The sequence below is a fragment of the Diabrotica undecimpunctata genome, chromosome 4 (genome assembly GCF_040954645.1).
Source record: "Diabrotica undecimpunctata isolate CICGRU chromosome 4, icDiaUnde3, whole genome shotgun sequence".
Classification (NCBI taxonomy): Eukaryota; Metazoa; Arthropoda; class Insecta; order Coleoptera; family Chrysomelidae; genus Diabrotica; species Diabrotica undecimpunctata.
Genome location: NC_092806.1, coordinates 133,401,089 through 133,425,897, shown reverse-complemented (window position 1 = coordinate 133,425,897; position 24,809 = coordinate 133,401,089). Strand labels below are relative to the sequence as shown.

At 34.7% G+C, this 24,809-nt stretch overlaps 1 protein-coding gene across 1 annotated transcript in view; it reads right to left on the bottom strand.

Moving 5' to 3' along the window:
• The window catches only part of LOC140440062 (scavenger receptor class B member 1-like), a 314,501-nt gene extending 305,624 nt beyond the window's left edge, over window positions 1-8,877 (bottom strand). The window contains exon 1 of the mRNA XM_072530319.1: window positions 8,752-8,877. Within this exon, the coding sequence (XP_072386420.1) occupies window positions 8,752-8,839 (88 nt within the window). The 5' untranslated portion in view covers window positions 8,840-8,877. The remainder of the gene's footprint in view (window positions 1-8,751) is intronic.
• Window positions 8,878-24,809: the final 15,932 nt, after the last annotated feature.

Genomic DNA, 24,809 nt, shown 5'->3' with positions numbered 1-24,809 from the left:
ATAGTAGTCCCGTGTCTATCCAGAATTGCACCAGTTGGATTTTGTTTTCTTAGTCCTGCCAGTTCTTTAACTTTCTTGTGCAGGTTAAACAGATCATATTTATTTTGATGGTCTTCGATCTCTTTGCATTTCTCTTCAAAGTATTTTTATTTTGCCGTAAACCGATCGGTCCTGGCTATAATATGAGTGGTCATTAAAACGTGTTAGGGGCGCTTGCGAGACAGGTTCGCTCAGGTGAGATAAGTGGTTAGGTTCAATTTGATTGGGCGTTTAACCACCTTCCACTCGACCTTAAAGGTATATTGTCGCTATGCGATAAGTGGAAAAAGCTAAAAGGTAACATCGGATAATTTATGTTTAGCTTATTCTTTTTGTATAAGATTGTTTTGTGACATTGCAATAAACAAAAATACTTAACCACGGAAGACAAAATAAATTAACTTACTAGTAAAATACAAAAAGTAATGGTTAAAAAATGTCCGTGCAAGTTGCTTACATTGACCAGAATATGTCAACGAACTTTTGATTATTGGCATTTTCCGGTTGTTATTGACACACAACTGCATCTGCTTTCACTCATTATGGTATTTCATATCAGAAGATTGTTTATGCTGCGTGCGAAATAATATTGAGAAGGTGTCTTGGCTGATATATTTATTTGATTGTAATTATTTGATGATTACGAAGATACGAAGTAACCTTATTTACTTCTAATCAATTATTATCTATCTTAAGCGCGAAATTCTACAACTGTTAAATATTAAACTAGCAAATCGGAACAGAACTATTAGATCAAATATCAATAAGTAATTAAAATATTTTCGGGATTTATTTAATACAATAGATAATTAAACATTAAAGAAATCTTTGATAATCGTTAAAAACTATTCATACTAGCTTAGAAACCAGTAGTGGCTAGTGAGAGAGGGCTACGGAACACTGCCTTCGCTAGAAAAATTGTATCTTCTTCTTCAAGTGCCATCTCCGCGGCGGAGGTCGGCAATCATCATAGCTATTCGTAAAATTGTATACAAACAATTAATTGTATCTTATATTTGTATAATTTATATTCATACTTTCCTGTTGTAACTTTATTCGCTTTTCTGTTAAAATTTTATTCCATTTAAATATATTTACCTAACCAAACTAAATTTTACAATAATTTATATTTGTTTTAACTATATTCGGGGCTGATCTTATAACGCCCGATAAAGGCATACGGTCACCATGGAAACGACATGCAGTAAATATGATTTTTTTCTAAACACATCGCTCCACAGATACGGGCTAAGGCGATGATATGGGCGTTAAGAAAACAGCCCCGAGATAAAACTTAACATTCAATTGGTTAAGTATTACGCCTAGATCCATACCACATAATACTTTTGTATTGATAAAGGTAAATCTTAATCACTGACAATGAGGGTGAGTAAATTAATAAAACAACTTTAGTTCTTTGAGCTTAAAAATTAAGCGTGGTTTACGTGGAAGTTTAGCTTAAGTGTCTACGGCAAGACGTTATAGTTGTGCGGATATGAAGAAAACGTTGCGTCATTTTGTTTTGTTTGTTATTTGGTGAAAATGATAACTGGACAAAAGACGTGATTTGAAAAATCTGGACGAAAAGATAAAATAACACGAAATTTCGGCAAAACATATAAACAATATTGTAAGGTTTCAACTATTGGACACAACTAATATCTCTTCTGGTTTTACTAGTGTATATTCTGAAAACATTCGTATGCATAACGAAATGATAGCAAAAACCGTTAAGTTCTGTCAAAAATTATCAATATTTTAAAGTTGTGCGGAAAATGCGGTCTTGCACTACGTGGTCATAATGAGTCTTGATGAGAAATGAGAACAGTTGATTTAAAGTATATGTTTTGGACCTCGTTATGTAATAACGGATTAAGCGCCAAAAATTCAAAATCCAGATAATAGTGACATCTAGCAGCTAGGGTGCAAATCTATTTATAAAAATATGTTTTTTTGTAAACAAGTACAAAAATAAAGCGGTTTTTAAAAACCAGTATTAAATGATATTTGTCATTTTATTAAGAAAACTCTCACATTAAGATTGGTTATATCGAATATTAAGAGCAAGTTGATTTTAAAAAATTAAGAACTCAACAAAAATTGGAATATCAAATGAAGTGTCAATAATAGTATATAATCCATTAATAATAATGAATTAAGCGCCACGAATAGTCGTACTAACAACAGTTTTCTAAATTTTAGAGATCAAATTAAACGGCATCGTTTGACGGGTAATTCATTATTTGAAAACAAAGCTCTAATGGACCATCAAGCAACAAGCGATCAGAGTGCTGTCATTTTTTGTCAAGTTACACCTGCATAATAAAATTAGGTCAGATTTATTTTTTATTTCATCAAAATAAATGATCTAAACCTAATAAATAAAAGTTCTAGTAGTTACAAAGTTATACGTACAGCTGTAGAAAAAAGTGCAATCTCTTTTTCCTTAGAAAAGAATGAAAATCTATTACCAGAGCCGGAGGTAGGTATTGTATATAATAACATTTATATACAGTGGGTCCATTTAATATTACCTTCGTAAACTGTCAGTTTAGGTGCTTTAGGTATTTTTTAGTGGCAAAAAGCATACGAGACAAGTGAGTTTCTAATGAGCACATCAATAAACTCGTCACTAAATGACAGTACCTGCCCTCTTGAAGTCAGTCTTACGGGAAAGTAGAAATTACCTGAAGAAGTATTATTAGAAATATCTTATTCTAACGTGAGTATTGCAACTTATTATGCAAGGCAAAATCCGAGGAAAGCGAAAAGTGGAAAGACGAAGAATATCCTGGCTTAAGAACTTAAGGAAATGGTTTGAATGCAGTAGTGCAGAACTTTTTAGAGTAGCAGTCAACAGAGTCCGCATAGCCATGATGATTTCCAATCTTCGATAGAAGATGGAAGTTAAAGAAGAAGAACGTGAGTATCCCCTCCTCGAGCCTGTATGTCTCAAAACATTAATAAGTCCGCATTAGTTTGATGTGTTGCATGGAGACAGAAGTTTGAGTATTGATATGAAAAATAGCAAAAACGTTACCAGGTCCGAGCAAGCTATAGCCGAAAATTTCCAGTTCAACTTACAACAAAATGTGAAAAGTAGTAAATATGATAATGGCATAAGTCTTCAGCAAAAGCAAGAAATACCGGACTAACAAATGAGAATGCCTTTGGGTTAAAAAAAGACCATTTAACAACACACGAAAATAATGAAGAATCCTCAGAAGAATCTAATGGGGAAGGTCATACAGAATCTGCTAGAGAGCATCAAAATTTGGAGGAACATGAAAATAAAGACAATGCCAATATATTAGGAACAAAAAAAATGGAAGGATCTAGAAAATGAAAACTAAGAAATGGTCGCAAGAGACAAGTCGAAACTCAATCTCGGTAATCTGGAAAACTTTTATGTGAAACCAATAAACGATATGTAAGTCAAAAGAGCAAATCCATAGAAGGTAGAAAGTTTAGAGATTATCGCTGCAAAGACATATGTTGCGATAAAATAAGTTTAGAAGAAAGGTAACAAGCATTTAACAGATTTTTGAGAATAAGTAAGTATCAAGCTAAATGCCTTTGTGTATCATCTTCAGTTATGCTTGTGCCTATAAAAAGAAGAGTTAAAATATCGACTAAAATAACCCACACGAGAATATACTACCTAGCTGGTGGTATGTTCAAAAATGTTTATTTAAAAAAATCAGTTTAGGAGAGGTTATTAAAGATTATAGAGGAGAAAAGACAGCTACCCATCAAACAATGCCTGAAAATCAAAAACAAAGAATTATTGATCACATCGGCAAATTTACAAAATAAAGGTCGCATTACTGTAGAAACTAAAGTGAACGATTTTTTTGAAACCGTAGTCATAATGTTTATCTTGTATAAAAAATAACATCAGGATAATGTTTGTTTTTGTTTATTTTTTTTCCTAAAAACACATATTTTATGACAATTTTAATTTTCAAAAAAAAAGGAGACTTGCAATTTATGCGTTAACTTTGCAGTTAAAATCCAAAGTTCTACATCTGAGCAAGAGAAGAATTTGAAAGACTGAGAGATACTCACCAAGATGAAGCAAAAGCGGCTAGAAGTCGCATGAATTCAGATCTCCAAAAAGCAAAAAGTAAAGAAAATCTGGATGTACTGACTTTCGATTACCTACTAATGTAAAAACCCTGCCCCTACCACGCATTCCAATCAACATTGTATTTTACAAAAAGCAGCTGTGGCTTTGTAACTGCACATCAGCAAAAGGAGCATAAGAGGTAGGTTCAATTTCATTAAAATATTTGCAAAAGAACTTAACACCTGAAATAACTAAATTGACATTATGGTCTGACAGTTGCGGAGGCAAAACTGCAATATCAAAATTATGATTCTTTTAAAATATGCGCTTGAGCTTGTATCTTCTTAAAAATATAAAACAATGCGCTTTCTAGTATCAGGACACAGTTTTATGCCTAATGACTCTGAAGTTGGGGACATTGAGTGTTCAATTTTTCACATGTGAAAACCATGTTATATTGTTCGCTGTAGTAATTCCCCTCGCTCAACCGCTTCCATCTCTCTCTGTCCCATTGTCCATCATTTAGGCCTCTCTTACTCATAGCGTCGTCTGCTTCGTTCCTCCAGGATCTTCGGGGTCGTCGTCTTTTCCTTCTTCCTATGGGGCTCCGTTAGGTTATTTTCTTTATCCATCTGCTGTCGCTAGTTCTTCTTACATGTCCATACCACTTTAGTCTTTTTTGTTCTATATATGTTAGTATGTCTATTTCTATTGATGTTCTTTGCTTTATTTCGTCATTACTTCTCCTATCCATTCTTGTTACTTTGCAGCATCTTCGCAGGCATTCCATCTCTGTTGCTACTATCTTACTTTTGTTTTTCTTGTTTATAATCTAATTTTTAACCCCATATGCCATAATACTTTGCACTAATGTTTTATAAACCTGTGTTTTTCTCTTCATATTTAGGTGTCTATCCCACCACACTGAGTTAGGTTGTCGGATTACTGTACTTGTTTGTCCTAATCTTTGCTTAATTTCTTCCTCTGTTGTTGCCTTTTTCGTGATTATAAACCCCAAGTATTTGAATTTATCCTCTCCTTTGATTGTTACGTTGTCGTTAATCTGTAGATCTTCTATGTCTTCTTCACTTTTGTAGATAGGTACTCTGTTTTAATACCTAGGGTATTAAGGTTAATATCTAGGCCAGCCTTGGTATATTCTTCTTGTAGTGTCTTCATCATGTAACTGAGGTCTTCTTGGTTTTGTGCAATCACTACTTAATCGTCTGCAAAGCTTAACGTATATAGGTATTCGTTTCGTACTGGTACTCCCATGCCTTCGCATTTTCTTTTCCATGTAGTCAAGACTTTCTCTAAGTATATGTTAAATAGGGTTGGAGATGTGGAACAACCCTGCAGGAGCCTTTTTGTTGTAGTGAAGTCTCCTAGTCTACATTTATTTATTAAGTTGAGATCCTTGCTGTGCTGCAGTGATCTCAGTTTGGGAACCAAGATGCGGATAGTGAGGTGCTACGTTCTTCCAGTATTACTATATGGAGTTGAAGCCTGGACACTGACGCAAGCCACTGAAAAACGAATCGAAGCCTTCGAGATGTGGATATACAGAAGGATACTAAAAATATCTTATGTGGACCATGTCACCAACGTTGAGGTCCTACAGCGCATGACAAAAGAAAAAGAAGTGCTTAATTTAATTAAACAACGTAAGCTTGAGTACCTCGGCTACGTGATGCGGAACGAAGAAAAATATCAGCGGAGCTGTTTCGCAGAGCAGTCAACAAAACCATGATAGCCTTGATGATCGCCAACATCCGGACCGGATAAGGCACTGAAGAAGAAGAAGAAGAAGAAGTCTCCTATGATTCTTGTTCCCATTTTAATGGACACTTTATTTTATTTATACAGAGCTTTTGTAGCTTATATGAGTTCCGTCTGTATTTCTAATTTGTACATTGCCTCCCATAGTTCTGGCCTTGGTACAGAGTCATACGCCTATCATATATGCCTCCGTCCATTACCCTAGTCCAAGCCTTAGTAATATTTCCTACTCTCAATTTAACCCCACCCCTATACAGATAATTTTAAAATATTTAGCAAACAGAAAAACTCTCTCTCTCTCTCTCTCTCTCTCTCTGATCTTGACGTTCGTACCAAATGGAAGTGAAACAGATGCTGTAAGAGGGGTCTCTGGTAAGGATGTGTAATCTAGAACACACAAACGACTGGTAATTAGACGGAAAAAATGATCGGAACTCTCACATAATAGGAGAGCGCATATAGACATGCAATGGACCGTTGGCGTTGCTTGACAAGTTTCAAATTACAGTCATATAACTAATGCTTAAAATGACTTAATCACATAGCTATATCCCTAAATCGCTAAGTGATTACATCTCTGTTATTTAATATATTCTACACCTTATCGAAAATCATTGTAAAAAGGTTGTCTTAGTTTTAATCGTTGTTTAGAACAGTACTATCCTGTATGTGGTAATACGTCGTAGATCAAGAATAATAACAACCACATTGAGAAATTATCAGTAGTAGACAATGTTTGTTGTTTTAATTAAATGACCTTACTCAAATATATTGTAGAATATCTAAACAGAACAGTAGTAATTTAATTTTTTGTGTAATAAATTTCCATAATAATTTAACTCGAACGTAGATTTTAATTTTTATGTATAAACAAAACAATTGTAATTGATAAAAAATACTACCTTAGTATTTATAAATTTTTTGCAATGAATTTTCTAAAGGTCGTATTACGAGATAATGTCTCTGAAATTAACAAATGAGGGGCTACGTTCCAAAACTGGTCTTATCCATTTTTTTTTATTAAGATACGGGTGACTATAGCATCTATTAATGACCATCTATACGTTAACTCACTTGAAACCAATGTAGCTATTTTGACATCCTAAACACGGTATTTCATAAACGACATTACTTTTATATAAGGTTGGTACTGGGTCTTTGATTTTTGAAAATAGTTGTTTGCTGTTCTTGGTATTATATTTAGCTATACTGATATTAGGAACATTTTTGAATATGGATATGACAGAATGAGTTAGACCATTAATAAAGGGAAGTTTTTTATATTTGATTGATTTGTTGTTAGAATCATAGACGGGACCGTCATTGAAAATAGTGCTGTAAATCAGTTTTTTTTTTAATTTGTTTAGGATATCCGTTGTTACGAAAAATTTTGTATATTATATCCAGATTTTTTTGTAAAAAGTTGTCATCAACAATGGACATTATCCTAAAATATTAATAAAACTCAAAAATGTTCCTAATATTAGTATAGCTAAATATAATACCATGAACAGCAAACAACTATTTTCAAAAATCAAAGACCCAGTACCAACCTTATATAAAAGTAATGTCGTTTATGAAATACTGTGTTTAGGATGTCAAAATAGCTACATTGGTCAAACATCACAATGGCTAAAACAACGCATCACACAACATCAAAGTGATTGCCGCTTGGGAAAAAATACTTGCGCAGTGGTTGAGCACTATGAAAACACTGGTCATATGCTAGACGCACATTTTGGCACAGACTCATAACTACAAAAGTAGATTATTTCTTGAGATGTATTACAATAACAAAAATAAAAACACTTTAAATTATAAAACGGACACTGGACAGTTAAGTAACATATATTGTAACATATTGAACAAAATTTATAAATATTCAAATATACATTCAAACATACATTTGAAATAATTTTAATTTTTTATCGTATATATAGCTGTATATATATATATATATATATATATATATATATATATATATATATATATATATATATATATATATGACGACAAGAAACGAATTGATCGAGAGTAGTGAATCGATGTCAAGAACCGCTATTACTTTACGCTGCCCGTGAGGACGCCTTCTCGTGGCGCTGGATCCGTGACGCTCGCCTAAGCATTTTGCTCTAGAGAAAAAAAAGTAATATAACGCCAGTATAAAAGCTTCGCTTCAAAAACAAATCGGCTGGATATAACACAACGTGGAGACTTGAGAATGAAGCTAATCAAATTGAAATCTACTATAAAATCTCTGTACAGCAAACTTCAAGCGCAAGGATCTCGCTACATTAAAATAATAAATTAATATCGAAAAATCTTTATTAAAATAATTTTGAATTTAAATTTCAATTTTTCATTATAAGTTTTGAACATTTACCGATTGTATTTCGTTAACAAAATCCTAGTGATTTCGTCCTAAAATTTAAGTTGCTTAAATAACCAATTCAATTTTTTAATATTACAAAATATATTATATGTTACATAGGAGGGCATAAGAATTTTAGAAAGCCTAAGGTGGGGCATGGTATAATAAAAAGGTGGAAAACACTGTACTAGAGCATTGAAAATGTCTAATTTATCTGGAATAAATAATAAAAATTGCTTTAAACATAAATGAGTGAGTTTAAAAGTTTACAGTTTAGGAAATTGTTTATATAAACACAAAACTGTGTGTTTCATGTTTTACAAATTTTTTAAAGCAGCATAAATGTTCTTACATTGGTTTTAGGATGTTATTAATAATAATTTTTAAGTTGAAAATCGAAATTAAATATTGTAACTTTCTTGTTTAGAACTGTTTAGGTAACACCTTTCGATCTCGTCCAATATTCTGAACAAATCATGCGTATCCTACTTACCCCTAAACTTTATCAATCCCTCTAAAGCTTTAACAGAAGTAGACACAAAAGCACTACAAACTATAATAAAATGTTTAGAATATAACATTTTTTAAAAAAACGTTCAAAAATCAATGTTCCGAGTAAAATATGAAAAGCTATATTTATTAAGCTTTGCAGAATCAACACGGCTTCAAAAACTGTTATCTATGTTTAAGAATAGATTTTGTGTTGAAAAATATTGTTAATCCTATTTCATTTCTATGGTTTTATACAGAGTGATGAAGCTTAAACTTGTTCACAACCATATCTTTTATTTCAGTTCAGTGCGAAAATGCTAAAACATATTAAAAGAAAGTTACTTCAGCGATACATGTAAAATATCTCATATAACGAAAGTAGGTACATTAGTAATGAACACAAAAATACTTTAAGACTTTAAGAAAACTTAACTCAGACTAATCAAGGTTCTTTGTAGTGGACACTGTCCTCTCAGAAATCCCCTGTTTAGAAAAAACAAAGTGGATACACCAACATGCAGATCCTGCGAAAATGGAGAGAAAGCGGAAAACATAATATCTGTAACTCTAAGATAATTGTTGGCAAACGCCATTAACCCTTTCACTGCTCTTGACGAGTAAACTCGCGTAAATCATAAGAACTGTTTCAATATCCAGTAGAGCTTTGTTATTCGATATATGACGTCACCTACTCATAGATGTCGAATCTTGCGTTCCGTCTCTGTCCGCGCACACCGACAGTACATACGCTCAGACTGCTCTAGACGAGTTAACTCGCATAAGGTACTATACAAAAAGTCGGAAATATCTTACTGATGCAGATCTCGCGCGTATGCTAGAAGAAAGTGATTTTGAAGATGATTTTATGAACGATTATGAGAGTGACGATAGATGGCCAAAAAGTGATGAAGAAGATGCAGAGGTAAACTAAATATATATTTATTAAGCTTTTTGTACTGCACATTGATCTCAAAACGTGTATTGTATATTTTTGTGTTTGTGTTGATTTTATATAAGCTATGATATGATATTTCTTTCATTCTAGCATCAATGCTCGTGGAAAAATTACAAAATGTTGCTGAAAACGAGGCTGAAGATGATGCAGAAAATGAAACTGGAGATGAATTGAACAACACACAAGCCGAACGATTAACAACAACTATGGAAGCTGTGGCATTTGTTTGGAAAGATGAAACGTTTTTACCGGTCATACACCTTTTTGATAATACTAATTCTGGATGTAAAATTGATAGTTTATCAGATACGCCATAGGCTGTAGATTTTTTTGAAACGCCTGAAATAATGAAGAAAATTGCAGATGAGACAAACCGATACTATGTACAGGAAAGTAGACAACAGTTTGATGCGAATTCACGTCTACAACGATGGAAATCAGTTAATATAAATTAAATGTACAGCTTTTTAGCAATCAATCTGTTGATGCATCAGACGAAAAAATCGAATGTCAATGATTATTGGACTAGTAAACCTTTTATGAATAGATGTGATACCTCGATTGAAAGGTATTAAAAATCCTATTTGGTCATAATAATTTTGTTTGAGTTTAAGCTCATTTTGATGAATAAATTAAATAAATACTAAAATTGTAGCTTCTCATTTAATTAATAAATATTTAACAACCAGTTCTTATAGTCAGTGTACAAAATATGCTCCATCTACCTCCTGACAGTAATGCATCCTATTTCTAAACTCTTGCCGTACTCGTTCAAATGTGTCGGGGGAAATTGCCCTATGTTCTTCAACAATTCGTTGTTTCAAAATGTCAATATTGTCGGGCGCTGTAGCGTAAACTTTAAATTTCAAGTATCCCCAAAGAAAAAAATCTAATAGTGTGAAGTCCGGTCACCGAGCTGGCCATTCTATCGTACCTCGTCGTCCAATCCATCCACCACGATATTCCTCATCTAGGTAACGTCTTAATGCACCGTAATGGTGTACAGGAGCACCATCTTATTGAAATGTTATTTCCAAGTTGCCGAATTCATCTGGATTATCCTCCAGAATTTCAAGTATTAACGGTTCAATTGCATTTTGTAACATCTTCAGATACACTTTATGGCTTAAATTAGTATCGAGAAAAACAGGCCCAACTATGTGGTTTTCCAAAATACCTGCCCAAACATTTATTTTTTTTTTGGAAATTGAGTGTGTGTTTCACGAAAGAAGTGAGGATTTGTGTCACTCCAATACCTCACATTGTGTGTGTTAAGATTTCCATTGAGAGAAAAAGTACTTTGGTCACTAAAACAAATTGTTTTTATGTAATCGGGCTGTTGGTTAATTTTTCACAGAATTATAGTCTTCGGTCGGGGTCATCATCTGAAAGTTGGTGTACAATTTTTAATTTGTATGGATGAAATTTGTTTTCATCCAACACTCAGTGTACTGTCTTTTGACTAATTCCATAGATAGATGCAACTTGGGCTGTAGAAGAAGTAGGGGTCACTACCATTTCTGAAATTATCTTAATTTTTTTGTCATTACTAATTGTTGGTCGACCAGATTGTTTGACATCTTCAAGACTACCTGTTTGTTTAAGCTTTCGAAGAAGCTTTCCCACATAAGCTCTCGATGTAGGGCGATCGGGGTACCTCTCATTAAAAAGACGTTCCGCTGCATGGAAATTATTTCCACATTCACCAATTATTAACACAGCTGCTACTTTGTCGGCTACATTACGTACCACTAAATATTAACTAAATACAACTAATTAAAAACAACTTGACTAAACTTGAATTGACTAAACTAAGCAGAAATGGAAACTAAATATTCAGGTATAATTTTCAAACTAAAAAAACTAGAGAATTGACCAAACTAAGCAGAAACAGAAACTAAATTTTGAGCTATAAACGCTTTTGCAAACTAAAAATTTAACTAGAAAATTGACAAGGTGGACGTTAGAATTTTTATTAACTAAATGCCAAACTAGAATTTTAGTATTTATTTAATTTATTCGTCAAAATCATCTTAAATCCAAACAAAATTAGTATGTTTGAACTATGACACAATATCGGGATAGACCAATTAAATTGATAAAAATACCTATAAATGTGAATTGGTCTAGGAATAAACAAAAGAAGGTCATAAAATGGACTTCAGACTATTTCTTAAGTGATTCTTAAGTAACATCTTAGCAAAATAAGCAAAGCGGTCAGTAAGTATGACGTTTTACTGCCACAATGGCCTCAGGACACAAATTCCACTTATATGGCATGCCTCTTAATTAATAGTAGAGTTTGATTCAGTGGCTGATACACATAAAGAGCGCACCTCCCCTTCCTGTCCCACCTTCATTACTGCCCACGCCAGTCAACCTACACTCTATTTATTCGCTTCTTTCTTGTCCATGATACTATAACCAATAGGTTAATCATAGTATCTTGCTTTTGCTTCGCTTCAGTCGACTCTAGCGTAGATAAGAGGGTTGGGTTAGGCCTAGCGAGTTCGATATCTAACCTAGATATCTAAGGGTAGTGTCAGACGAACTAACCTTCTAGCCTCTACTCCTGAAGAAATTAGTAACTTATTAAAAATACTCGAGTTAGAAAATGCTAAGTTTGGACTCATGGTTTACTACAATAAAACCAAAATCATGGTTGTTTATCGCCAACAACAGTTGCCTGAAACACGAACTATTGCGGGACGCGAGGTGGTCTCCTCTATAATATATTTTGGAGCTCTGGTTAACAACACAGGCAGTTGTGAACCCGAAATTGGAAGACACATACAACTAGCAAGAGCAGCAATGGCCGAACTAAACGGGGTATGGCGTGATCGTCACATTACTGTGACAAAAAAGAAGAGACTCGTTGCAACTCTGGTCTTTTCTATATTTTACTATGCGTGCGAGACATGGACAGAATCAGATCATTGAAATGTGGACAAGGTGATGATTGCTTGAAATTCCATGGAGGGCTTGACTTAAGAATGTCGTGGTTCTAGATAAAATTAAACCCAATAAACGTCTCTCTAGTACTTTTTACTCTAAAATTTTAAAGTTCTCTGATCATATCCAATGAAGTTATTACAAAATGGAGCGGTTGGTGATTCAAGGAAAGTCTCAGAATCAACGCCAATGCGGGAGATCTCCACAGCAATGGGCAGACATTACGAAAAAGCTTCAACAACCAGTATACTGAGGCACTACATGTAATAGATGACCGCGAAAATAACATCAAGTTTTACTGCAAATAATACAAAATGCATAAGAATATGGCAAAAAGAAAAAAATAGTGACTTTAAATTTAATACAATTCTTAACACCAAGAAAAATCAGTGTATTAAGTGTCAAGATACTTGGAATGTTTACAAAAATCATGGAAAGACTAAAAAGAAGACCTATTGACCTACCTAATTTAATAGCATTCTTCCGTAAATCAAGAAAACCTTATGTACAAAGTTTCAAGACTTTAAGATTGTTCCTTTAAGATTTATCGTACAGACCAACAGATAGCCAACGACACGATTTCAAAAAGGACTCTAAATATTGTATTGACCCATTTGACAACTTTAAAAACATTGAATTATCCATGTCTGTCCGTCCGTCTGTATATCCGTCCGTGAACATAACTCCCGTTATTAAAATAGATATAATGACAAATGAAGTAACAAATGAGAGTTTATAACCAAAAATGGTATTAAAGATGGAAAATTTAACCTCAAACTTTCGGCTCCAAAGTTGCAATCGAAAGTACTGTTTTAAAGTCGCAGAAATAGTACAAGCGATATTTTATTTGATACACCATAGGACCTGTCGAGTCCTTAGTAATAATGCTAATCAGCAGTAATATCATTTTTATTAGTTTTATGCTCAAGACATACATTAATTTGTTTTATACACATTTCACGTTGCATTTAGTGGTGTTCAAATAAACTTGATAATAGCAATCACTCGGTATATTTTACACGATGGCTGAGCTTTACATTTATTTTTAAAAATTTTTGTAGATAACCCTTAAATTGTGTCTAAGCAGAATAATCTGAACAAAACCGTCACAACGGTTAAAGTCAAAGAAGGTCATATCGTTCATTCATTTGATTATGAGTAATAAAATTAATGGTATTAAGCTTTTTGATGAGTATATAGTATCTTAGCCGACATATTCACAACAAAAGTGTTTTGTGACAATTATTCTAGAATTTTACAAAAAGTCAAAAAGTTTATAATATCTATAGATTAAATTTTCGCATGGGTATTTTTATATGAGATTAAGCCACAATTAATTTTAATAAGAATTGCATTTTATATTTGCTTTGACAGTTCTATTTCCAATCAGGAAATCGTTTTCAAAAATTCTGAAATAAAATTAGGATTTACTATTTTTACTGAGAATAAGCCTTAATTTTAATTTAAAATAAGTTTATTTTGAAGTTTTGATTTCCACTTCGGAATTCGTTCTCGAAAATTTCCGTAATGTGCTGGAAATACTTATTTACAGTTACCTTCTACTTTTTATGCCTTTTTCGTTTTTTTTTGTATTGTTGCTGCTAGCTGTGCTATTACTCATTGCCTCTTTTTGTACTATTTACTCGCAGTAATTGACCTTTTTCTTTTTATTATAAATTTTCTTCGGCCTTCCTTTTCCCAGGTAACTGCTTCCTTCATGGATGTGTTAGTTTTTATCTGGAAATCTGTCACTTCTGACATTTTTATCACATAATGGTTCCATTGCTCCTTTAGTGATCCTTTCCCAATGTAATTTTTCTTTTATTCCAACTTGACTGCAATGCACTGTTACGGTTGCCTTCCACATTTTATTTTATCTATTTTCTTGTGCATTCACGTTGCGGGTTTTTCCAATAATGTTTCCTAATCTATGTTTATACTAGTACTGGTATTAATTAACCAATACCTAAACTCTAGCAATACCTAAACATTTGGATAATAAAGCGTAGGCAGAGAACTATCATTAAGGTCCATTAGCCCTATAGTATAAATCTGCAATTAGTGACAGCATATGGATATTGGCTAATGGCAACATATGTATAACAGTTAAGCATATCTTTTAAGTTTAATAATATTCTCAAGAAATGGTATCTTCATTGTTGACCTCATTGTGATTTGTTTGTATCAAAATTTTAAATAAAAGTTTAAGTTACGTTTTAAAATATAGATAATGTACACTTGACATGATAACTTAGCCTTATTACTCAATATTAAAATATTCTTTTACAAAATCAATGACTGATACGTAATGTTTTTGTTGTTAACTTGGTGCAATTACATTTCTGCTATATCCATCTAGAATATACAGAATACCAGATAACAAAGGTGGCTCTAACGTTAGGCAGCATAACAGCCGCAAATAAAATAACTTGAAACATGCATCTTCTTCAATGTTCATTTGAAGAAAAGAGTTAGGTAATGCTTTATTTCGAAAAGAAATTAACTTAAAGTACCCGTTTAGGATCATTGGATCCTCTTCAGGCTAGAGTTGAATGTTTTGTGGTGGTACGAAAAGTAAAAACAGTCCGAAAACCCGCTGGGGTAGTGGTGTTCTTCTGGTAGAGCATCAAGGAATCTGTCGAGATGGAGTCACTATTCGAATCAGAGGCGAAAGGCTTCTCTGGATGAGGTGTTCTTTCCAGAAAGAATGTGTATGTTTTTCGAGCTAGATGCGACGGAGTCGAGTCTCTAGATGCTATTGTTAATGAGCCGTTTTTGTGTCCACAGCCGACTTCAAGACCAGTGTATTGCACTGTAATTTTGTCGCCGGGTGTGTTCGCCAACGGCCAGGCCCTCAATTTTAGAGGGGCGACTTGTCGTAGTTTTCCCAGTGTGAATGTGTGTGTGTATGTGTGTGTATGTGTGTTAACCCAACAGTGATGGACGCTACCATTTCGATGTTACTTGGCTCCGTCAGTCACCTATATTTTTCCCGTCCGACCCCAGACTCCGTGTTAAGTAACGGGGTCTGCGGTCGGCCGGGGGTCCCGGTTACGAGGATGCTTCAGTAGCAGAAATAGGACCCCTTTCACTGTAGGGTTGGTGTAAGTGTGAATTGTGTGAATATGTTTGAGTGTGAATGTGTGCGAGTCTGAGTCGGCAAAGGCAAAAAACCGTGTTCTCTAGTGACCATTGTTACTGCAATCCGTTTATGCGTTTGCGACCAACTTCAGAACTAGTGTATTGCACTATCATTCTTGTTATTGGTCGCTTTCGCTAACGGTCGGGGCTCGTCGAAGTTCTATAGACGGTTCCAGCGTTTGCCGGCTAAGGTGAGAAAATAGTTACGGCTATTTTTTCAGGGACGGACCGGTATCATTGAGTAGTGAGATTAGGAAACCGCAAAAAACCAATCTCCCCCCGTCTCTGTCCGGGTGAAACATGCATACAATAACATTATTCTTAACTTCTAAATCTGTAATATTTAATTGAATAAAATTTGTCTCTAAATATTGTATTGACCCATTTTACAACTTTGAAAACATTGAATCATCCATGTCTGTCCGTCCGTCTGTATGTCCGTCCGTGAACACAACTCCTCCGTTATTAAAATAGATATAATGACAAATGAAGTAACAAATGAGAGTTTAGAACCAAAAATGGTATTAAAGATGGAAAATTTAACCTCAAACTTTCGGCTCCAGAGTTGCAATCGAAAGTACTGTTTTAAAGTCGCAGAAATAGTACAAGCGACATTTTATTTGATACACCATAGCAAGACGAGAACAAATATATACTTCCGGGGCGCAAAGTTCCACGAAGAGTTCAAATATCGACTTCCGGTTCCACTTCCGGTCACGTTAAGCTGGATTTATAGTTTGACGCACTGTAAACGTAGACGCACTGGAAAAAGATCAACATAGAATTTTGTGTACTCTTATTTATAAATGAACGTAAACACATGACGGGACATAAGTGAAACGAACTGCAACGGAAGAGTTGACCAACTTTCATCTTTTACAGTGCGTTACTTGTTGCGTCTGGCCAATCAAAAGGAAGAATTTTGTGCTGTCAACCAAAGTGAGTCTGGCCCGCCCACTATTTTGTAAAGTTGTTTATCAACATATTCGAATTTTGATATTTGTTACAATGAATTTGTTAAGAATTTATAAAATAATAATAATAAATAATAAAAGGATATTATAGTATCATGGTCACCAACTCTAGCCACTGTTTCTACTCATGCGAAAAAATTCCACTCCGTCGATTTATAATTTGAAATAATATTTACAGTCTCATATGTTCAAGTTTTATTTATTCTATCATTAATAAAATGTAAGGGTGTAGCGGGTTAAACACACCATCGCAACCCAAATTTCCTAGGGAGTGGAATGGAAGCATCATACTATAGAGACCTATTAGCACCGTATCTAAAGTCCTAGCAGTTATCTTGCTAAAGAGGCCCACCCTTTATGTGAAATATATGACAGATGGCTACCAGTACGGTTCTCGTTGACCAATAAGGCAACGAGAGATCAAATATTTACGTTCCGGTAAATATTCGTAAAAAACTGTGAATTCAACCAGGATGTACCCCAAATCTTTGTCGATATCCATCAAGCATATGGTTCCGTAAAAAGTAAAAGTTCCGTAAAATATAGGAAATAGAACATCAGCGCCATTTAGTACAGCATCAGGACTCAGACAACAAGACACCTTGTCACCGTTGCTATTTAATTCTGTCTTACAAGGCAACACTGGTTTATTTTACAAAAGACGTGCGAAAGGTATTTTCAAAACTCAAGGAGCAAGCAGGAATTAATCCATCATATGGCAATCCGAGAATCAGTTCATAAATTTACAAATGAAAACAGAGAAAAGTAAATTTACAGATTTTCATATACAGAAACTATTTTCTAAGTTAACATAGACAATAGCATTGTAGATAATTCCAACTTAGGATCGGATATAGTTTTTAAGGGAGTGAGATTTTGAAGTAATAAATGTACAACGTACAGTGTTATCTTCGTATGCAGTACGAAAGTATAACACGGCGGCTGGACTCTGAATGAAGCATCAGAGAACCCGTGGATTTATATTGTTGTGATTTTTTTATTTTGAAGTAAATAACGGGGTATTTTGCAAGAAATTGTTAATGTAATATCAGAGTCGAAATTTTTCTATTCATTATTGAGGGTTATGGGTAAAGAATCGTCCCAATTGAGTTTTTGGAGCCATAATTTTTGTATAAATATTTGTCAGTGATTTTAAATGCGCCACGTAGGCCAATGAGGTCAAACATTTTCGACAAAAATGATAGAGCCGTTCCTTTAGTGTATAGAGTATTGTGTTCTGAAGAAATAGAGACAGAAATGATTAAGCTTGTAGTTTGGCGACGGGTAACTTATATATTTTGCTGAAAATTCTGAAGAGTTGCAGACCCTTTTGTGGAGATGAATTCCATGACGATTTCTTCTTCTTTATGTGCCGTCTTCTACCGAAGGTTGGCGACCATCAAACGATAGGTTTCTCTGTTTTGTGCCGCATGTATTATGTTCGCAGCTTCTGGTATTTGAAACTATTTTCTCAAGTTTCTCAGCCAGGATTTCTTCTTTCTGCCCAAACCTCTTCTACCTTCAATCTTGCCTTCCACGGTAAGCTGTAGCACACTGTACTTATCATTACGGAACACATGGCCCAGGTATGACGCTTTCCTCCTTTAACAGTTGTTAACAATTCCACCTCTTTACCCATTCGTCTTAATACCTCTGTGTTGGTCATTTTGTCTGTCCAAGGTATTTTCAGTATGCGTCGATACAGCCACATTTCTAGAGCCGCTAACTTCTTTATAGTTGCTACTGTTAACGTCCACCCTTCAACTTCGTAAAGTAGCGTAGAGAGTACGTAGCATTTCGTGGCGCGCCATCGGAGGTTAACGCTTAGGTGGCGGTTGCTTAAGAGCTTTTTCATTTTGATGAATTTGGATCTTGCTATTTCAATTCGGATCTTAATCTCTACGTCTGTGTCCCACTTATCATTTACTGTATATCCCAGATATTTAAATCGGTGTACTCTTTCATTACGTTCGGCTTCAATATTCAGGTCGATATGTTGAATGTTCTTTTTACTGATCACCATAAATTTAGTTTTCTTTCTATTGATCTTCAGTCCAAATTGGTTGCCAGTTATATTTACTCTATTTAGCATCATCTGTAAATCTTCGATGTTATCGGCCAGTATAACAGTATCATCTGCATATCGAAAATTACTTATCGGTACGCCATTAATCTTGATGCCCTCATTGTACTCTTCCAGTGCCTCTAGAAATGTTTGTTCCGTGTACAGGTTGAAAAGCAGTGGCGAAAGAATACAGTCCTGTCTAACCCCTCTCGAAATGGTTACGTTTTCACTCACCATATGTCCATTCTTCATGTGGGCTGTTTGATTCCAATATAGATAATCTGGATAATCTGGATGTCCTTAGTCTCAAGTCCTGTAAGATGTAATAGTTCTATGAGTTTGTCATGTTGGATAGTTTCGAATGCTTTCTCATAGTCGATAAAACATTCGTAAACATCTTTCTGTTGATCCAGACATTTTTGAATCAAGACTTGTATTGCAAGGAGCGGCTCTCGAGTTCCAAAACCGCATCTAAAACCGAACTGTGTTTTACTTATGCTGTATTCTGATTTTGCTCGTATTCTGGAATGGATAATACGCAAGAATACTTTAAGGGTGTGACTCAATAAACTTATAAGGCGATATTCACTACACGTCTTAGAATTCGATTTCTTGGGAAGAGGTACAAATGTAGATTTCAACCAGTCCGATGGAATTTGACCAGTATCGTATATCTTATTTCCTCTAACAGTTCCAATACTACATTCAGGTAGTTCTCGATAAAAACTTTTAAAAATTCGACTGGTATTTCATCGCATCCTGTTGCTTTCTCATCTTTCGTTTGATCTATAGCTTTTATCACCTCACTTATTATTCAATATTTTGTCACCTCACTCAATATTTTTGGTCCATTCAGATCAAGAGTGTTCGTAGAAATATGACGATAATCCGTAAACAAATCTTTTATGTAATTTGTCCAAGTCTGCAACTGTTCTTCTTTATCTACAATAAGATTGTTGTTCTCGTCTATTAACCTACCAAACTGTTTTTTCTTGTAAATATAAGTAAACTCCTTGATTTTTTTATGCATATTAAAACTATCGTGTCTTCGTTCTAGCTCTTCTATCTCTTGACATTTTTCTTGTAACCATTTCTCTTTGGATTCTTTTATCTTTCTGCTGACAGTTCTATCCAGTTCTTTATATTGTTCGGGATTATTCTTATTTTCCCTCCTTCTGTCCATAAGGTGTAATATTTCATCTGTCATCCATTCGTTCTTCTTTTTTCGCTCGTAGTCACCAATGACCTCTTTCACACCGTTGCATATATAGCGTCCCTTAAGTGACGCTATAACATGACGCTATGATATGACGATTTAACATTTCATTAAGTCCATGGTGTGCGGTTTTTAGAGTAAAAAAATCATTCATGGACAACATTATCAACATAGGTTTGAAAAGTGAGCGTCAGCACCGAGTGGGTATGTCCCTTTATATAAATTTTCAATCTCGTTTAAACAACCAGTTGCTAAGAAACTGGATGAGTAACAGAAGTAAGTTCGATGCATTTTAATTCATTTCGGTTGTCTCTCCAGAGAATATTTTGGAGAAATGTTTGTTCGGAGTTGACATTAATTTGTCGGTACATTTTCTCGATATCTGCGATAAAAACAAATTTGAATTGTCGAAAACTACAAATAATATCAAATCAGGTTGTACTTAATATACAGTGAGTAAAATGTCATTAGGAGTAGAGGCCTTGAAGTAGATTTAGCGGTGCCTTCGAAAACTACGCGGAGTTTGGTAATAGAAAAATCCTTTAGAACGCAGTGATAGGGTAAGATGTATTTATTAAGAGAGTGAGAGTTGTGTAGAGACAAAGGTACATGTTTATGACTTTGCTACATAAAATGAATTGCCTAGATTAAGATTCTCGGAAGAGGACTTCAACGGTAAATAAACTTGAAAGTGACCATTTTCCAGAATAATATGACAAGTTGTGAATTTAAGTTCAGCTAGTTCATCCTCCTTGGAGTTTTTTTTCTCTCTCTAGTTCGATGCCTCCTTGTGGAGTATTGGGCGCTTATGTGTTTCTTGGCCAAAAGTCTAAGATTGCTGACTTCTTATCAGTGCCTTAGCACTCAATAACTAGCGAACAGACAGTTACTACATATATCTGGCAGATACTGCTGCCATGTCGGTCCTTTATGCTTATTTTGAATGCTTGTATGTGATCTTTTGAATATTGATACTTGATTGTCTAGGAACAGGAGATACAAGGAACTACCGAGATTGATAGGAAAGAAAATAAAAGAGGCCAAATCCACCTGCCTTGCTAATCAATGCAGTGAAATAGAGGCATATGCTAAACAGTATGATAGCTTTCACATGCATAAGAAAATAAAGGAAATGACAAATACACTGAGAAAAAAGAAAGATGCCCTTCTGAAAGACGCAAATGTAAAAATCATTATAGAAATTAAAGAGAAATATTAAAAAAATGGAAGACATACATAACAGATCTGTTTAAGGGGTAATCGAAAAGAACCGGAAGAAATCGACAGTGAAACGGGGCCAGAGATCATAATAGAGGAAATCGAACAAGCAATACGAAACGCAAAAAACGGAAAAACTGTAGGTCCAGACGAAATACCTGCGGAACTACTGAAATGTCTAGACGACGAAACTCTACCTGTACTTCTGGACCTATTTAGTGAAGTATATAAAACTGGAAAAATCCCACAGGAATGGTTGGTGTCCACCTTTGTAGCAATACCAAAAACAGTATATGCCAAAGATTGTTCAGACTATAGGACAATATCACTAATAAGCCATACCCTCAAAATATTTCTAAAGGTGATTCATGGAAGATTATATAGAAAACTAGAAGATGATATGGATGATAATCAGTTTGGGTTCCGCAAGGGACTGAGAACGAGAGAGGCATTGTTTGCTTTTAATGTCCTCTCTCAAAGATGCTTAGATATGAACCTAGATATTTATTCCTGTTTCATCGACTTCGAGAAGGCATTCGACAGGGTCCGACATGAAAAACTAATAGAAGTACTGAGAAACAAAGATAGAGACAGACGAGACTTACGAATCATTATCAATCTGTATTGGAATCAAAAGGCCAATATAAAGATAGAAGAAAAAAATTCCGAAAATATAGATATAAAGAGAGGAGTAAGACAGGGCTGTGTTCTGTCACCATTACTGTTTAACGTGTACAGTGAAGCCATATTCCAGGAAGCGATAGCGGATCTGGGTGATGGAATCTCTGTAAACGGAAGAATAGTAAATAACATAAGATTCGCTGATGACATCGTTCTTCTTCTTCTTCTGGTTCCTATCCGTTTCGGATGTTGGAAATCATATTGGCAATCATGACCTTGCTCGCTGCGGCTCGAAACAGCTCCGTTGAGGTTTTCTTAAACCATCGTTGACATGGTTTGAGAAAACCAAGAAAACCTCCGTTGAGGTTTTCTTAAACCATCGTTGACCATGACATCGTTAGACACCCTTGAAGCGCTACAAGAATTGGTAAATAGAATTAACGATTATTGCATTCTTCTTCAAGTGCCATCTCCGCGGCGGAGGTCGGCAATCATCATAGCTATTCGAACTTTTGAGACGGCTGCTCTGAAAAGTTCATTTGATGTACATCCGTACCACTCTCTCAGGTTGCGCAGCCATGACATTCTACGCCTCCCTATGCTTCTCTTTCCTTGGATCTTTCCCTGCATGATCAGTTGGAGCAAGGTGTATTTCTCTCCACGTGTAATATGTCCGAGATATTCCAATTTTTTTGTTTTTATTGAATTTAAAATTTCCATTTCTTTGTTCATCCTTCTCAGAACCTCTTTGTTTGTGACGTGTTCTGTCCATGATATTTTCAGAATTCTTCTGTACACCCACAGCTCAAATGATTCCAGTTTTTTCATTTATGTAGCATTCAAGGTCCAAGATTCCATTCCATAAAATAAGGTCGAAAAAACATAGCACCTCGCCAACCTAACTCTTAGTTCCAGTTTTAAATCCCTGGTACATAGAACTCTTCTCATTTTGTTGAAATTTGCTCTAGCCTTTTCTATTCTTATTTTTATCTCCTGATTGTAATCATTTGTGGAGTTAATCATTGTTCCCAGGTATGCATATTTGTCCACTTGTTCAACGTTTGTTTCGTTTATTAGAAGATTCTCGTTATTTCTTTGAGTTTTCGATATTCTCATAAATTTCGTCTTCTTGACATTCATTGTTAGACCATACTCTTTTCTATACTCTGCTATTCTGGTCACCAGTCTCTGAAGATCTTCAATGTTTTCGGCTAAAATCACAGTGTCGTCCGCATATCTAATGTTGTTAATGGGAACTCCATTTACCTTTATTCCAGCTGTTTCACCCTCAAGAGCTTTTTTCAGGACCTCTTCGGAGTAGGCGTTGAAAAGAATTGGCGACAATACGCATCCCTGTCTTACTCCACATCTAATTTCAATTTCTTCTGACAGCTGTTCGACTACAACGACCTCAGGATCATATCAAATTTATACTATAAACAGCGAGCAAAAGTACGTGTTAACGAACAGCTGTCAGATTATTGCATTAGATACGGACTAAAAATAAATAAGAGAGAAACTAAATTTATGATTGTCTCAAAAACGCAACATGGAAATAAAATATTAATGATAGAGCAAACCCAAATAGAAAAAGTAGAGACATACAAATATCTGGGAACCTGGGTTGATACAAAAATGACCAAAGCAAAGAAATCAAAGTCCGAATTGAAACTGCAAGGCAAGCATTTGTGAAAATGAAGACAATGCTTACCAACAGAGACCTTCAGTTGCATCTCAGATTGAGGGCTCTAAGATGTTACATATTTTCTATATTACTATACGGAATGGAAGCTTGGACATTGAAGAAACAACACATAAGAAAAATAGAAGCGTTCGAAATGTGGTGTTACAGAAGAATATTAAAAATTCAGTGGGTTCAAAGGATTACCAATGCTGAGGTACTACGACGTCTAAATAAGGAGTTAGAAATTATGAACAGCATAAAAAGAAGAAAACTAGAGTATTTGGGTCACATAACCAGAGGAGAAAAATATGAGCTGCTGAGAATTATTATGCAAGGAAGGATCCAAGGAAGAAGAAGCATAGGAAGAAGACGCATCTCCTGGCTGAGGAACCTTAGAGAATGGTTTAACTGTAGTTCACTACAACTTTTCAGAGCAGCAGCCAACAAAGTGACCATAGCCGTTATGATATCCAATCTCCGATAGGAGATGGAACTTTAAGAAGACTTGTCGATCTAATAATTGCGGTTCCTCCTTGTGCCGCGCTATCTAGATGATTTCTGTAGTAGCTTGTGTAATTCGAAAGTTTAAAATAGCTTCGATGTGAAAAATGAGCTTCAGAAACACGCAGGATATCCATATTATGGTTTATAATAAAGGTTTTTACTTCTATTGCATGTTTTGCTAGCATTTTAAGCAACTTAATCATTTTGTTAATTTGGTCACGACTGCGATAAGGTTTAGTATTGTTCCCACCTGTTCAAAAATTTTTTAATATGTCTTTAGTTGACCGTATTTATTTTTGTGTTCATGTCGAAGGTTCTTGTAGAAATTCTTGTAGTTCTGGTAAAACGGTGTAATAAAATCAAGAAGTTTTTGAGTATTATCTCATTTCAACTTTATCATCAGCTGAACTTAACGATTTGTTTAATGTTTTCCTTGGTAACAGTAGGAAATCCAGCTCCTCCTTGTACACATCACATATACATGTAAAAAATAAAAACTCATCATTTATTGTTTTCTTAAAACAAAAAGAAAATGTTTCCGATGATTTTTCATCTAAAAAAAGTACCATATTTGTCTGCATTCAAAAAGAATACGTTTTTTCTCTATTTTAGGGTCACTTGTCACACTATATATTGTCAAAACTGTAAAAATTTTCTTGACTTTTTCGGTCTACATTAAACTTTTTACAAGTTGATTGAGTTGGTCTAGTGCTCTGGAACAAATACCTG